General features: G+C 50.0%; 1 protein-coding gene across 1 annotated transcript in view; it reads right to left on the bottom strand.

Moving 5' to 3' along the window:
• The window catches only part of TBX4 (T-box 4), a 37,223-nt gene that overhangs the window by 2,722 nt on the left and 21,211 nt on the right, over positions 1-13,290 (bottom strand). The window contains exons 6-9 of the mRNA XM_027905232.1: positions 5,105-5,257; positions 2,468-2,556; positions 1,891-2,132; positions 11-545 (exon numbers count right to left, since the gene is read on the bottom strand). Coding sequence (XP_027761033.1) covers positions 11-545; positions 1,891-2,132; positions 2,468-2,556; positions 5,105-5,257 — 1,019 coding nt within the window. The remainder of the gene's footprint in view (positions 1-10; positions 546-1,890; positions 2,133-2,467; positions 2,557-5,104; positions 5,258-13,290) is intronic.

The following is a 13,290-nucleotide window of genomic DNA, read 5'->3' on the forward strand; positions in this document are numbered from 1 at the left end:
CTGTGAGTACAGGAACTCATTGGCCGCGTTCAGGTGCGGAGAGGGGGGTTTCCTCTCGCACACAGACGGGTGCACCCGCTCCCTCGGGAAGGACGGGGCGGGGACGCGCTCCCGGACCTGAGACTGGGACAGCTGGTTGTAGACGCTGAAGTGGCTGTTGGGCGGCGGCTGCGAGCCCTGGCCCGCGATGGCCGGGAGCCGCGGCATCATGGGCGCGGCGGGGAAGTGGGGAGGGAAGGGCTGGTAGGGCACAGTCTCCACGGTCTGGACGCTGTAGCTGGTGTAAGGTGCGACTGAAGTCCACATGTTGCAGCTCAGCGGCGGGGGCGGCGGGGGCAGGTCGTCGACCGCCGGCACCCCGGCGATGTCGGCGCCGGCCCCAGAGTACATGCAGGCCTCCCTCGGGGCCACCTCGCCGCAGTAGGACGGGCTCAGCATCTGCTGCTCGTACGGGGGCGGCGAACGGAAATAGTGATCGTCCCCCACCGAGGACGAGGCTTCCAGGTAGGAGCGTTTGCAGGGCAGGTCCAGGTGCCGGGCGCTTTCTGCGGACGCAAAACGCACAGTCAGGAACGGCAGGGTTTGACAGAGACCTGCTGGGAGCCTGGGCTGGGTTTGTGGAGTCCCCTTGGAAGCTGAACCTGCAACTGCGGGGTGGTTATTCCACTGCACTGCTGCTCTTTTCTCAGATTAATCCAGTTAAACCCTTTTTAGTTTGGTAAAAACAAGGTACAGCATCAAAAGGACGTTGTGCTGCAAACGTCAGGCTAATCCCCTCGGCCTCAAAGCCTTCTGGTGACATTTGTCAGGTTAAGTGAGGGACTCGGGCTACTCTTCTCACATCAGGGATTTACTTCAGCGTTCATCCAGATAACAGAGGTCCCTGACACTCCTGCAGGGTCCCTCCTGACAAATTCAAGAAGTCTCTTAGAGGGTCTTATCGCAGCCTGCCTTCCTGCCACTGCAAAAATGACTCTACATTTCCCAGATATTCGTGTCAAAAGCTGCAGAAATATTTCCAGATAAAGGAGCCCTTTGCCAGTCAACAGTCCTTCCTCAGCTTTACAGGGAGGGAAGAGCCGTAGCCCCTCTCCTGCAGCTCGTGGGGACCATGGCCATGTTTACCAGCAGCTTTCTGTTAATTGTTAGGAATATTCTTTGGATGAATTAGCGAATTCATCTGCAGATTAAACATCTGCTAAAACTCCACATTTGCCTTGCAGCCCTCATTACTGGGGCTGTCAGATTCTTCATTTGGCCTTGATCAGAGGGTTCTCACAGCTTAAATAAATTAGCAAGCAATGAGACATGCAAATAGAAGGATTTTTTTTTTTTTCTGTGCAGAATTTTTCCGTTTAACTTAAAACATGCCATGATCTCATCTGATGCTGGATTAAAAGGAAGAGAATGCAGGCACAGCTCACTTAAACTTGAGAACTAGTGGATAAGAGGAAAGGGCTGCTTATGAACAGCTTCCACATCCCACAAGTTTGCAGACACTGAGGGGATTGCTGATGGCTTTGTCTTGGAAAGTGCTGAACGTGTAGAGCTTTGTTAATGCCAGTGGCCTCTTACAGACAATTTTCAATTCAGCTGATCCTAACAATGAATAATTTTCCAGCAAAGCTTCGTGCCATTTGAATTACACATTCTAAGTAATTTTTCCAGCTCTGACTCAAGAGACTGAATTTCCATTCTATGGGACAAAACCACTGATAACCTCCCCAGATGGTTCCTGATCCTCCCAAACACTTTGATCACACCGGTATCCTTGAAACTCAAGGCCCAAGAGCCCGATTCAAACCCAACCAGAGTCAGCCACAAGCTCTCAGTGCTCACTCCCTCAGGTTTAAGTGCTGTAATACTTTTCTGGCTGTAAACTCGAGTTACCTCTTCTCTTTAGGCAGTGGTAGAAGAGCCCTGAATCCCTCTGTGCCGTGAAGGTGTTGAGTGGCAGGTCTTGAGTATCCGAAGCTGCAAACTGCATGTGAGCACCGTTCTCATACTGATAGTGCTGAAGGGTCTGGTGATTGCCGTGAAGTGGGTTCACGTCTGGCTTTGCTGAAAGCTGGCCGTGACTGGACACCAACCTCTGCCTCATGATGCTCTTGGAAATCACCGGATATTCTTTGCTAAAAGAGGCGAGGAAAATTATTGCTGCTTATCCAGCCCTCAGCATCAACACAGTGATGATGTATTAGTTTGGCTTCCCCAGAGCATCTCCAGTGACTTCACCGCCACCCTCGGCCCAACGCGATGAACTCATCGCACCCCTCTGGGTGTGGGTGAACGGCAACGCACGGAGCGCGTCGCCGGCGTACAGGAAGGGATTTTTTGGGGTATAAACGGCATCAAAAGCCCCGGTGCCCTCGAGCACGTGGCACCCCACGGCACATCTGTGCCTCTGCAGAGGGGAGCAGCCCAGGAGGGGCAGGACAAGGAGGGCCCCGGTGCCGCCCGGCCGTACCTCTGCAGCCGAGCCACGCGCAGGTCGCTGTCGTCGCTGCCCCGGAATCCCTTGGCAAAGGGGTTGTTCTCAATTTTCAGCTGCGTGATCTTGAAGGGAACAAAAGCAAGGAGAGAGTGTTGGAAAGCAGGTCACACCAAAAAGGAGCAGCAGGGCTGAGCTGGTGGTGAAGGTGCCCAGTCCTGTGTGACACCCTGTGAATAAGCGTGGAACTTGTTCTGGGCCCTGTGATCTTAGTCTGAGCTCTTGACAGGGAGAATATATTTGTCTGATTTAAAAGCCCCCGGGGAAGCTCCCAAGCAGCTGATGAACCACAAGAAGTGCAGGACCCTTCCAAAACCACAGCCTGACAGCAGGTTTGTGCATCTCCATTTCATTTCGGTGTTCAGTGACCGTGTTCTCCTCTGGCACGAACGGAATCAGAGCCCCATTTGTTATACTGTGGCTCTCCCTGATTTCCACGAGGATTTTATGTACCTTTCTGTCCTCCATTCAGTCATTTTTCCTCTTTGAAAGGCATCACAGCTCAAACAGTGCTTCACCTCTGGGCTGCCTGAGGCAGCAGAGCCCCTCTCCCCCTGCACCCCATTTCAGCAGGCAGGAGAAGGAGCCGGTTCTGCCCGTGGATGGTTTTGTGTGAGTGTTGCTGTAATGAACAACTGCACTTCTAGCGACGTGGAGAAACATCCCCTACCAAAAAAACTCCTGAGGAAACAGCTGGCTGGTCTCTGTGGTGGAGGGGGAAGGTGGTGACATGTGAACTGAACCAGCCTCGAGGGCCTGAGCTCTTCCTTTCTGCTCCCTCAGCCCACAGCGGCTCCAGGGAAGCTCCCAAGCAGCTGATGAACCACAGCAAATGTAGGACCCTTCCAAAGCCACAGCCTGACATCAGGTTTGTGCATCCTAACTTCATTCTGTTAATTAGTGACCGTGGTTTTCCTCTGACAGGAGCAGAATCAGGGTGTCAGTCCCTCCTTGTGCCTCATCCAGCCAGGAGGGGACTGTGGGTGAACACTCACATCTTCCTCCCTGCCTCTGGCCTCAGCTTTCCACTCTGGGAGCCCACAGTCACCAAGACTCTTATTTTTTTTAAATTTAGCAAGACAGCTATTTGCAAGTACACTTCTTGTCAGGAGAATATTTCTGAGCTAAAAATAGTCCAGCGGTTTGTTTCTTCTAAAGGACACCCAAGACCAGGTTTTGAATTGCCCACCCTGTGCTGCCACCCATCTACACCCCCCCCCCCCCAGAACCAGCTGCACAGCAGTGACAGTGGGAGTAAGAAGTTTATGAAGCAATTTGGGAACCTTAGGGATGAAAGGCACTATTGACACATTTTAATTTAAGCGCATATTAAATATGAGCCCTTGTCAAACCTTTCTGGTTAACCATGTTTGGGCGACTGGTCGTTTTACACCAACAGCTACAACTTTCCTAACAGGATTCACTTCAGTGTCCTAATGGGCACTTTTTCCTCCCTTGCCTTACCATAACACTCACATCCATGTTTCTGCTCTGAGTCTCCTAATTAGCTCACTAATTGCAGCGTTTTTGCAAGGACTCTGTGCTTCAAGCATCAAAGGGCACACAGGCGTCCTGCTTGGGAGGAAAAGCTCTGGTCAGGTTATTGGGGAGGAAGAATTTCACACTTGTTCCTGTTCCTGTGGGGTTTTCCTATGAATGTGTGGAGAAGGAGGTGGCCCAGTAACCCAGGGCAGATTTGGGGGTGACAGGGGGGCTCCAGCAGTGCCACCTCACCCTGTGCCTTTAGTTATGGATCCTGATGCACTTGAAAAATCCCAGTTCATCCTCACACAGCCCCACAGTTGGAGTTCATTGTTAGGAAAAGTGCCTGGGAGCGGGAGCAAAGGCAGGCAGAGCAGTAGCAGGACAGAATCCAGAGCCTTGCCATCCCCTGCCTGTCATCCTGCCCTCTCCCTGCCCTGGTGACAGTGCCACAGGGAGGTGACAATTTACTGTCCCACTGCTCAGTCCTGCTGGGAACCTGGGCTGGTAAAACCCTTGGGGTGCTGCCCACTGCCCCCAGTGCCAACACCCTCAAACCAGGAGAGAAAGCAGACCCTGACACACCCCCCCAGCACAGAACTGAGCTCTTTATCCTTCACATCCCCCCCAAAACCACCCGAAAGCCCCCCACCCCTCCTGCTGTCCCGTGCAAACCGCAGCGCCGGCGTTTTCACGGTCACACCCCTCACGTGTCTCACTGAACACACACACTGATTACTCCTCACTGCAGATTTATCAGCAAGCTTTGCTGGTCATTCTTAGGTGTGCTTTGCTGTTGGAGTGACACCCCAGCACTGTGAGCACAGCAATTCAGTAGAGTCTGGATTTGCCGAAATGTCGTTCCCAGGGATGTTCCGGAGCTGCATCCTCCGGCTCATCCCTCATGCTCAGTGCCAGGGTGGAAAATTGTCTCTTAAAGCAGCATGACAGGCTGTCCCCCTCCCTCCAAGCAGGCAAATCCCACTCACCAAAGCACAGCACCGTGTGGCTGCAATGGGGGAAGGTCCTCTCGCTGAGAGATACAAAGCCCCTGACCAGAAATGAAGCACTTTTAGCCCAAAAAGGAGGAAAAAAAAACAAAAAAAGCCAAAAAAATAAAAATCACACTACCTTGTGGTTCTGGTAGGAGGTCACTGATATGAAGGAGGTCTCTGGGAAGACGTGGGTGCAGAAGGCTGTGTTCTTGGAGCCGAAAGCGTTGTTCTCATCCGCCTTCACGATGTGCAGCCGTGGCTGGTATTTATGCATCGAGTTAAGGATGATCTGGGAAACAATTGGTGCCCAAGTGAGAAATCCGTTAAAAAAATAAAAAAGGCAAGCCATAGCTATTCACCAGGCTTTCCAAGCAGGACCCAGAGCCCACCAGAGCTCAGCTCTAGCCTTGCTTGCGAGTTAGAAGGGAAAGTTACTTTATATAAATGCAGATGAAGCGAGACAGAAAAGGTGTCTGCTGCTCTGGCAAGCAGGGCTGAACTTAAAGCTTTCCTGGTAAACTCTCATTTTCCTACTGCTATTGGATAGAGTCAGTCTGGGTGGAAAAAATGCCATCATTTTTTTCCCCCAGCTCAGGCTGAAGCCGTACAATGTATAATTCACCAGCAGCCTGGTCTGTAAAGATCCCCAGTAAATACTTTACTGAACTGAAAAATACAGCAGGGGGAAAAAAACACCCAAAAAACAACACAGAAACCACAGGGGGAAAGAAAACTGGAGAGCTGTTTTTCTTTTATCTGCTGGTAAAAGAAAACTACAAAAGGGCAGATTTGTTTTTCCTGCTGTTTGTGGAGCGTGTGGGTGGCGAGGTCCTGGCACCCCTCGCAGCCACCCCACGGCTCCTGCCCCTTCCCAAGGCTTGGTGAGTGAAAGGCAGGGATTTTTTTATGGCTCAGGGTCCTCAGATGGAACTTATGGGGCTGAGAGGGGCTGCCCAGCCCAGCCCAGCCCGGCCCTGCAGCGCTGAGCTCCCACAAAGGAGGGATGTGCCCAGACGAAAACGGCTTCAGGAACTGGAATTTCTGTTTAAGAAGTGGGATGGTTTAAAGAAAAGCCTTTATTCCTCCTACTGGGCACAGAAGAAATACTGCTCTCTGGTTTTCTTGGCATAATCCTTTTCAGTCCCTTCTTCCCTCTCCCGGATGGGCTAATTGAGCCCGGCTGGTCCTGGAGGACAGGGGGGTCTCCAGCCAGGCTGTCCCCCCCGGGGCACCCAGAGCAGCTGCAGGGACACATCTGTCCCCAACAGGGACACAGGCAAGGAGGGAACACTGGGAGGGGTGGTAATAAATGGGTGGATGGATGGAAGGATGAAGAGATAGAAGGATGTCCACAATGCAACAGACCTCACTAATTAGTTCACTAAACTAATTGTGGATTTCACCAGCTTTGGATGAGAATTGCTAAGAAACAGAATAACTTTGTGTTCAGGACCCCTTTCAACATGACTCCCATCCCAAGGAGGGCTCCCAGTGGCAGCTGCAGCCGGGATGGGAGGCAGTGTGTGGATCTTGTGCTCTTTAAAGCCCTTCATCTGCCCGCACGTCACTCTGCCCACAGTAGCCGCTGCATTATATACCACTTAAATGCAATTTTTATTGGTGACGGTTTCCAGACAACCCTCCCTGCTCCCCAAGAGGGAGAACGAGGAATTTTTGGCATTTTATCAGCTTTGCATCAGGTCTCTTAAGCACTTTGTGGCCGCTGATGGGCAGGGGGGTAGATCTGAGAGGGTCGGCTCAGGTTTTGGGTTGGAGCCTTTTCTCTGCTTTCATGTATCAGCCACTCGTAAAACAAACCCAAAGCGAGCAACAGCAGAGGGACAAGACTTTCACAAGAAGGGACATTTTAATTTTGAGTAATTAAAGAGCTGAGCCAAGCTGATAAACTGTGGTTGTCTGGAGCAAAAGCTGAGGGGGTGCTGAGCTCTCCTCACTGCCTGTCCCGGGGCGGGTGATGGGGCCCCAGAGTCAGAGCAGCTTCAGGATGAAGGAAACAAACTGAGATTTCCAAAGGGAAAATTAGGACCCCAAGTTTAGATACACTCTGTAAAAATAGTCTGTGTTCCCCCCTCCAAAGAGGTATCAGCTGGGCTACAATCCCTTTATGTATATACACATACATGTATATGTGAATAACATCTTCAAATTCAAGGAGTTCAAACAATTTCCAAAATGAACAGATTTTGAACTTCTTGGAGCCCTATAAAAAAGCTCAGGATTTCTGAGAGATGCTCAGAGCTATAGCTGTGCCTGCAGACCTGCCTGGAGGTTCATCATCATCTGTTCGTGGGGGAATAAAAAAACCCACCTAAATGGTTTAATTTAGGCACTGCATTTACAAGGCTGAAAATGGGAAGTCGTGGTGCTGCTGTTGCCTTGGATGCTTCCCTGTGCTCCCCTCCAGGGGATTTCCCACGTATTTTGGGAACCACTGTCCACATACCCCCTCCCCCCCCAATTTCACAGGCCCTAAAACAAGAGCTCATGCACAGGGGCTGTGTCTGTGCTTGGGGTAACCCCAAATCCCCACAGACCATCCCCAAAATGCCCCCTGGCTCCAAAAGACCACCTCAGTGCGAAGCCAAATGCCAGCAATCCGGGCTGAATGGTTTTCAAGGTTGCTGTGGAAAACTGGTCACCGGCTAAAAATACACAAAACGAATGTAAATTCCACCCCGATGACGAGGATGAGCGGAAAGATCAACTCAAAGAATTGTGTCAAAAATGACAAGTATTTTAATTGACGGGACAGAGCGTGGAGGAGCCCTCAGCCTCCAGGACTGAGCTGAAACAGTAACTTTATATTTTCCTGCGCTTACCTTCCTCACTGCAAGGTCAGGGGGAGATTAATTCAGTGTCAGACACTGTCACACCCTTTTTAAAGTGGTTTTTGGTGCAAAGTGGAGGTAGTTTGAAATAGTTTGGCTGCTGAGAAAGAAACAGCACTGCCTTGCCTTGCTGCTGAAAATAGTTGCTGATGCATTGGTCAGAGCAAGGATATAAAGCGAGGAAGGGAAATGGGAAAGCAGCACTGAGACACCCTTAGGAATGGAAAGCCTCTCTCTGCAGCTTGGGGATTTGCTCACAAAAGGGACACTTCAGACATCAACAAATAAAATAATAAATCAGGAATAAACATTTTTTTCCACATTAAAACTAAACCAAGCCAACAAGTGGTAAATCAAACAGACAGCCCCCGAGCAGAATCCTCCAGTTAGAAAGGACCACCCCTAATTCAGGAAGGGGGCTTGACATCCCACCAAAGGCACCGTGGGGATGCCATCTCCCACCACCCCCACCCCCCCAAAACACTCCATCTGCCTGGAAAACCCATCCTTGCAAGAAAAATAATGACTGCAAAAAACGACCCAGGTGGGCAATGACAACCTACTCCCCTCAAGGTCTCAGGTGTGCACCAGGCTGTGGACACTCGAGTTCCAAAGTCAAATGGGAACTCACAAAAACATCCTTTTTTTTACTTTTCACCCCCCAATCTCCCCCCTTTGTGCTGCTCATTCCTTGTCACAATGCAGACTGGCCTTGTGATCACCAGTAAAATGTATATTTACTTTCATATGAAATTTTGGGGAGTTGATTTAAGAGCTCTCCCTGTCTGGCCGAGGTGTCAGATGTCACACGAGGCAGGGGTTGTTATGGCAACTCCCCTTTTTGTGCTGAACAGTAAATGGCTACGGAAAAGCCCCATAATTTTATGGTCAGTCCCGGGGGATCGCAGAACTAATATAAAATCTTGCACTTTAATGTATTTTTCTGCTTCTTTCTTCCTTTCCCTCTATTCTTTCAAAGTGAAAAGGCCTTTGGTGCTGAGGCTGGCCCTGGTCCCACACCGGGACACTGAGCAGGACAAAAACCTGAGGATTCAGTTTTTCTGCAGTTTTTGTGTTAATCAAAGAGGCTCTGCAGGATCACAACCCTCTGCAGAGCATCTCTGTTAGTGTTTACAGCATCTGATGGTGCAAACCATCCCCAAGCTGCAGTTTTCTTTAGGAGTGGTTGGTTTGGGGCTGCCCCTGTCAGCACCTGGATGAGCAGGGTGGAGATGGTGGGATCACATCCCCCCTCCCCTCTGCATCCCCCCCCAGGGCTCACAGGGACACCTCCCCCACCAAAAAAACCCAACTAATTAAAATAACACCATCGTTTAGGTTGGGAGAGACCCTTGAGATGGTCCAGCTCAACCAAATACAAAAATATATTCAGACACCTCTTACAGCAGGTGAAACGTGAGCTCTGCTATTCCCTGGATCCCTTTTCACTCATCTGCAGGGGAGGATTCACCTCACCCTGCCCAAAGGCAGCCCTAAAGACACAGGACAGGGCTCTTTCCAGCCCCAAATCCAGCCCTGAATCCATCCAGGCTCCAGCAAAGGAACCTCCCAAACCCTCACATTTGTCCTGGCAATCCACAGAGTGAGGAATAAAAGAAAGGCTGGAAAATCCTGGGAAAAGACTCAACATGAGCTCAGACAAAAAAATCCTCATCTATTTCTTCTTTTTCAATATGAAGAAAAATATATATTGTATAAATACCTTATATATATAAATGTATAAATACCTTATATATATATATATACACATAAGAAATCACAGATATTAAAAAAGAAATCTTATAAATATATATAAAAATAAAAGAAATCTTATATATATAAAATAAAAATCTAAATTAAATAAATAAATAAATAAATAAGAAAATATATATATGAGAGTAAGAAATCTTCAGCTGAGGATAAGGATGTGAAATGTTTTCTTGCTACAGGATACTACAAGCAGGATTTCCCATGGTTCCATCCATCCATCCATCCATCCATCCATCCATCCATCCATCCATCCATCCATCCATCCATCCATCTCTCTGGAAATTCCAGCAGGGCTTGGGGTGGAGCTGCTGCCAAGGCAGCAAATAAACCTCATAGCAGCACCCGAGAGGAAACTGCTTGGCCACAAAAGTCATAAAGCAAACAAATAAAGCCAAAATTATGAATAAAAACGAGGGGTTTGCAGGACTGGGAGGACGTGAAGCTCATTAAAGGGCCTGAGTGCTCCTGACGAGCACAGACAGAAAAACACTGACACTGAACTGACAGAAAAATGGAAAGGAAACCCCAAGACGTGGAGGAAAAATTAAGCCTTTCAGTGATAATCAAATAAAACCAAGTGTGCAAATATTAAACCTGGAGAGAAATAACAAACTCATCAGCGTTAAAGGGTAAAGCCACTAAACAGCAGATCTGGGTCAGGAAAACCAGGAATGTCCCTTAAAATCCTATCAAAAGTGACCAGCCCTCTACAATATCCTAGAGCTTTAAACCTCACTAGGTTACATCTCAGAAGCCAAAATAAAAGCTGCATTTTAAAAGCAGACAAAGCACATTATGGCAATTAAAGGGCGCCATCAGCAGCCAAGGAGGGAGGAAGGTAACAAAACCAAGCTCAGCAATACCTCTGCTGGGGGGATTAAATGAAATTTATTTGTCACAACCTCCACTTCTAACCTTCAGTTATTGCTTGTCTCCTTTTTGGTTTTCCCTGCAGGAATACCTTTATATATTCTAAGATATATCTATATATTCTTTATAATTCTATTTTTTTTTTCTTTTTCAGAAAACCATTTCCAGTTGATCTGGTCCCAGGCTGCAAGGTTTTCTCCCTGTGTTGCATCTGGTGAGATGGGCTCCCCTCAGCGCTGCCATCCAGCTCCTCTGGAAATGAAACCTCATTCCAAAGGGCCTCAGGAGAAAGATCCTGGGCTCCTGCAGTGCCAGCACGTGTCCAGAGCCACCACCCTGACACCCTTCCCTAAAGCTGGGGCTCATCCTGCAGCGTCCTCGTGTCCTCCCTGTCATGTGCACAGGGTAAAACCAAATTAAAGCCAGCCCTAATTAACAGCTTCTCTGCAGCACCCCTCACACTCAGGGATGCTGCTTTACCCTTTGCTGAGCTGATTGTGGCTCTCACTGCTCATCTCCCCATCCCTCGAGGGATATTGGGTTCATCTTTATCCACATTAAATACCTTTACACAGATTAAGTACCTCCATGCACATAATCACGTACCATTAACACAACAACCTCACTGCAGGTCCGAGCTGAAGCCCCTCAGCCACCCCCCCCAAACCCCTTCAGCAGCTTCACCCCCGCCCTGAGCATCCTCCACCTGCCCCAAAGCTCCGTAAGGACCATCTCAGGGGCACCTCCCACCCGCTGTTTACACACTCCAAACCTCTGAGGGGGGTGGAATTCCACTCGTGGGCATTTATCACTGAGGAGATACTCCCTTTGATATTTCCCCACGTGCCCTGAACCAACCTCCTAATGACATTTAATTCTCCTTTCCCATGGAGAATTCTCCTTTCCTTTGTGCAGGCTGCAAACACCCAGCGATCTGCTGGCGCTTGCAGCGACATAACCTGGCTCACCGTGGAATCGTTCCCGTTTTTCACCTGGAAAGCACAGCCAGGCGTTTCCCAGGCAGGATAAGGGATGTGCCACCCTTGCTGACACTCCCAGGATTATTTCCATCTCTGCTGTTCCCGTGGCGTTAGAGGGCTCGGCCGCAATCCCTAATGCCCGTAATCACTCACCTGCCCCACGTAAATCAGAGGCTCTATCAGGCTGATTATCTCTGCGTGTAAAGCTTTGAAAATACATAAATTCAGATTTCCCTCTGAGCAGAGAGGTGGCTTACAATGCTTTCTTTGGGATCAGACAGGCCCTGCTGCCGCTGAACGTTACAGGGGCTGCTGATTTCTTAATCCGTTCCCAACACCGGCGTTTCTCGGTTGTTAAGCCCGGTGTGAAAGAAGCCTTTCATGGATGAAAAATCCCCCCGGAGCAAAATATACAGCCCACGTTTCCAGGCTGTGCTGGGCGAGCTGGGCACAGGCTTACCTGCCACAAAACCTGCTCAGCCAGCAGGGTTTGGGCAGATTACACAGCTCTGCACTAATTCTGATATCAAATCTGCTCTACATGTCTGCAGTGACAAATGCCTCTGACTGTAACTAATGATCTACCACGACAGATAAGGGGCCAGGGGAAGCAGCAGGAGTGGGGTTTGTGGGGCTGGAGAGGAAGGGTTGGTGGGCTGGGTTATGGGTTGGGTGTCAGGGAGAGAGGCTTTCCCGCATTCCCAGCACGGTAAATAATCTCCAATCTAATTCCGTGGATCGCAGCAAGGGCTTCAGCTCCACAGCTTATTAATTAAGCTGTTTAACTTGCTTATTTTAAGCCCTAAATGTGCCTACACTTGTCTTTATGAACTCCATGGGGCTGCTTGCCCCCGATGTTAAGCAGCTATTACAGCGCACGCAGCCAGGGCACGGATTGATGGGCTGAGTTATCAGCGAGTCCAGTGGAATAATGGGAAGTTCCTGCCTGCCTGTCTCTCAGGTGACACTCCAGGAGTGCAGGAGCCAGGCTCAGAGGGATTTGTCCCAGGCAGGGAGCCCAGTGCCACGACACCTTCGGGATCCTGCAGTGGCTGAGGGTGCCAGGGGGGTGACCCAGCACAGCACAGCTCACACACAGCCCACACACCCAAAAACACCCCGGCCCAGCCTGCAGAAATCCTCCCCCCACCATGTGGCTTTGAGGTTTGGAGGAAATCAAAGACAAAAGGAAGCACAGGCTGGCTCCGCTGGCGCACGGGCAGGCAAACAAACCCTGCGGCTTTCCCGACTTGTTTTTCTTAGGGAGCTTCAAGAAAGTGTTTGCAGCGGCTGGGAACGAATTCCTAGAAATGAGAAGCTGTTCTTATTCCCTCGTGGGACTGCGCCGGGCAGGCACTGCCCCTCCAGGGAACAGCAGAATCGTCCTCAGAGAGAGCTGCTGGGGGGATTCCCACTCTGCTGGTGCAGAGTCCAGCCCTGCTCCATTGGCAGGGCAGGAGCGGAGCACCACGGCTCTAAAGCAGATGATTAGTTCAGGAGCCTAAGGAGGAGCTGTCTAAAAATGGGCTCAACCCCGTTTAGCCAGGCAGGCTGTGGGTGCCTGAACTGAACAGCAAAATGGGCGCTTAAAAGAGCTTATTTCAGGCATCTTCCCAACATGGAAACGCAGGGAATGTGCTGGGCTGTGGTACCCAACCTGAGGGCACTGAGCAGGGCTCACCTGGAGCATGGCATCACCATGCAGGTATCACCCCAAACCCCAAATCACAGTCCCCTCTGGGTCACTAGTGAAGCTTTGTGGGAGGACAAACAGGCTGCTCACTGAAAAGGGGGAGAGGGAGGGGGGGAAAAAAAAGAAAACCAACGAAAAAATCTTCCCTGTTGAAAATGCA

Source organism: Empidonax traillii, unplaced genomic scaffold, assembly GCF_003031625.1.
Source record: "Empidonax traillii isolate 1590-97213 ecotype Southwest subspecies unplaced genomic scaffold, ASM303162v1 scaffold1132:size609636, whole genome shotgun sequence".
Taxonomy (NCBI): Eukaryota; Metazoa; Chordata; class Aves; order Passeriformes; family Tyrannidae; genus Empidonax; species Empidonax traillii.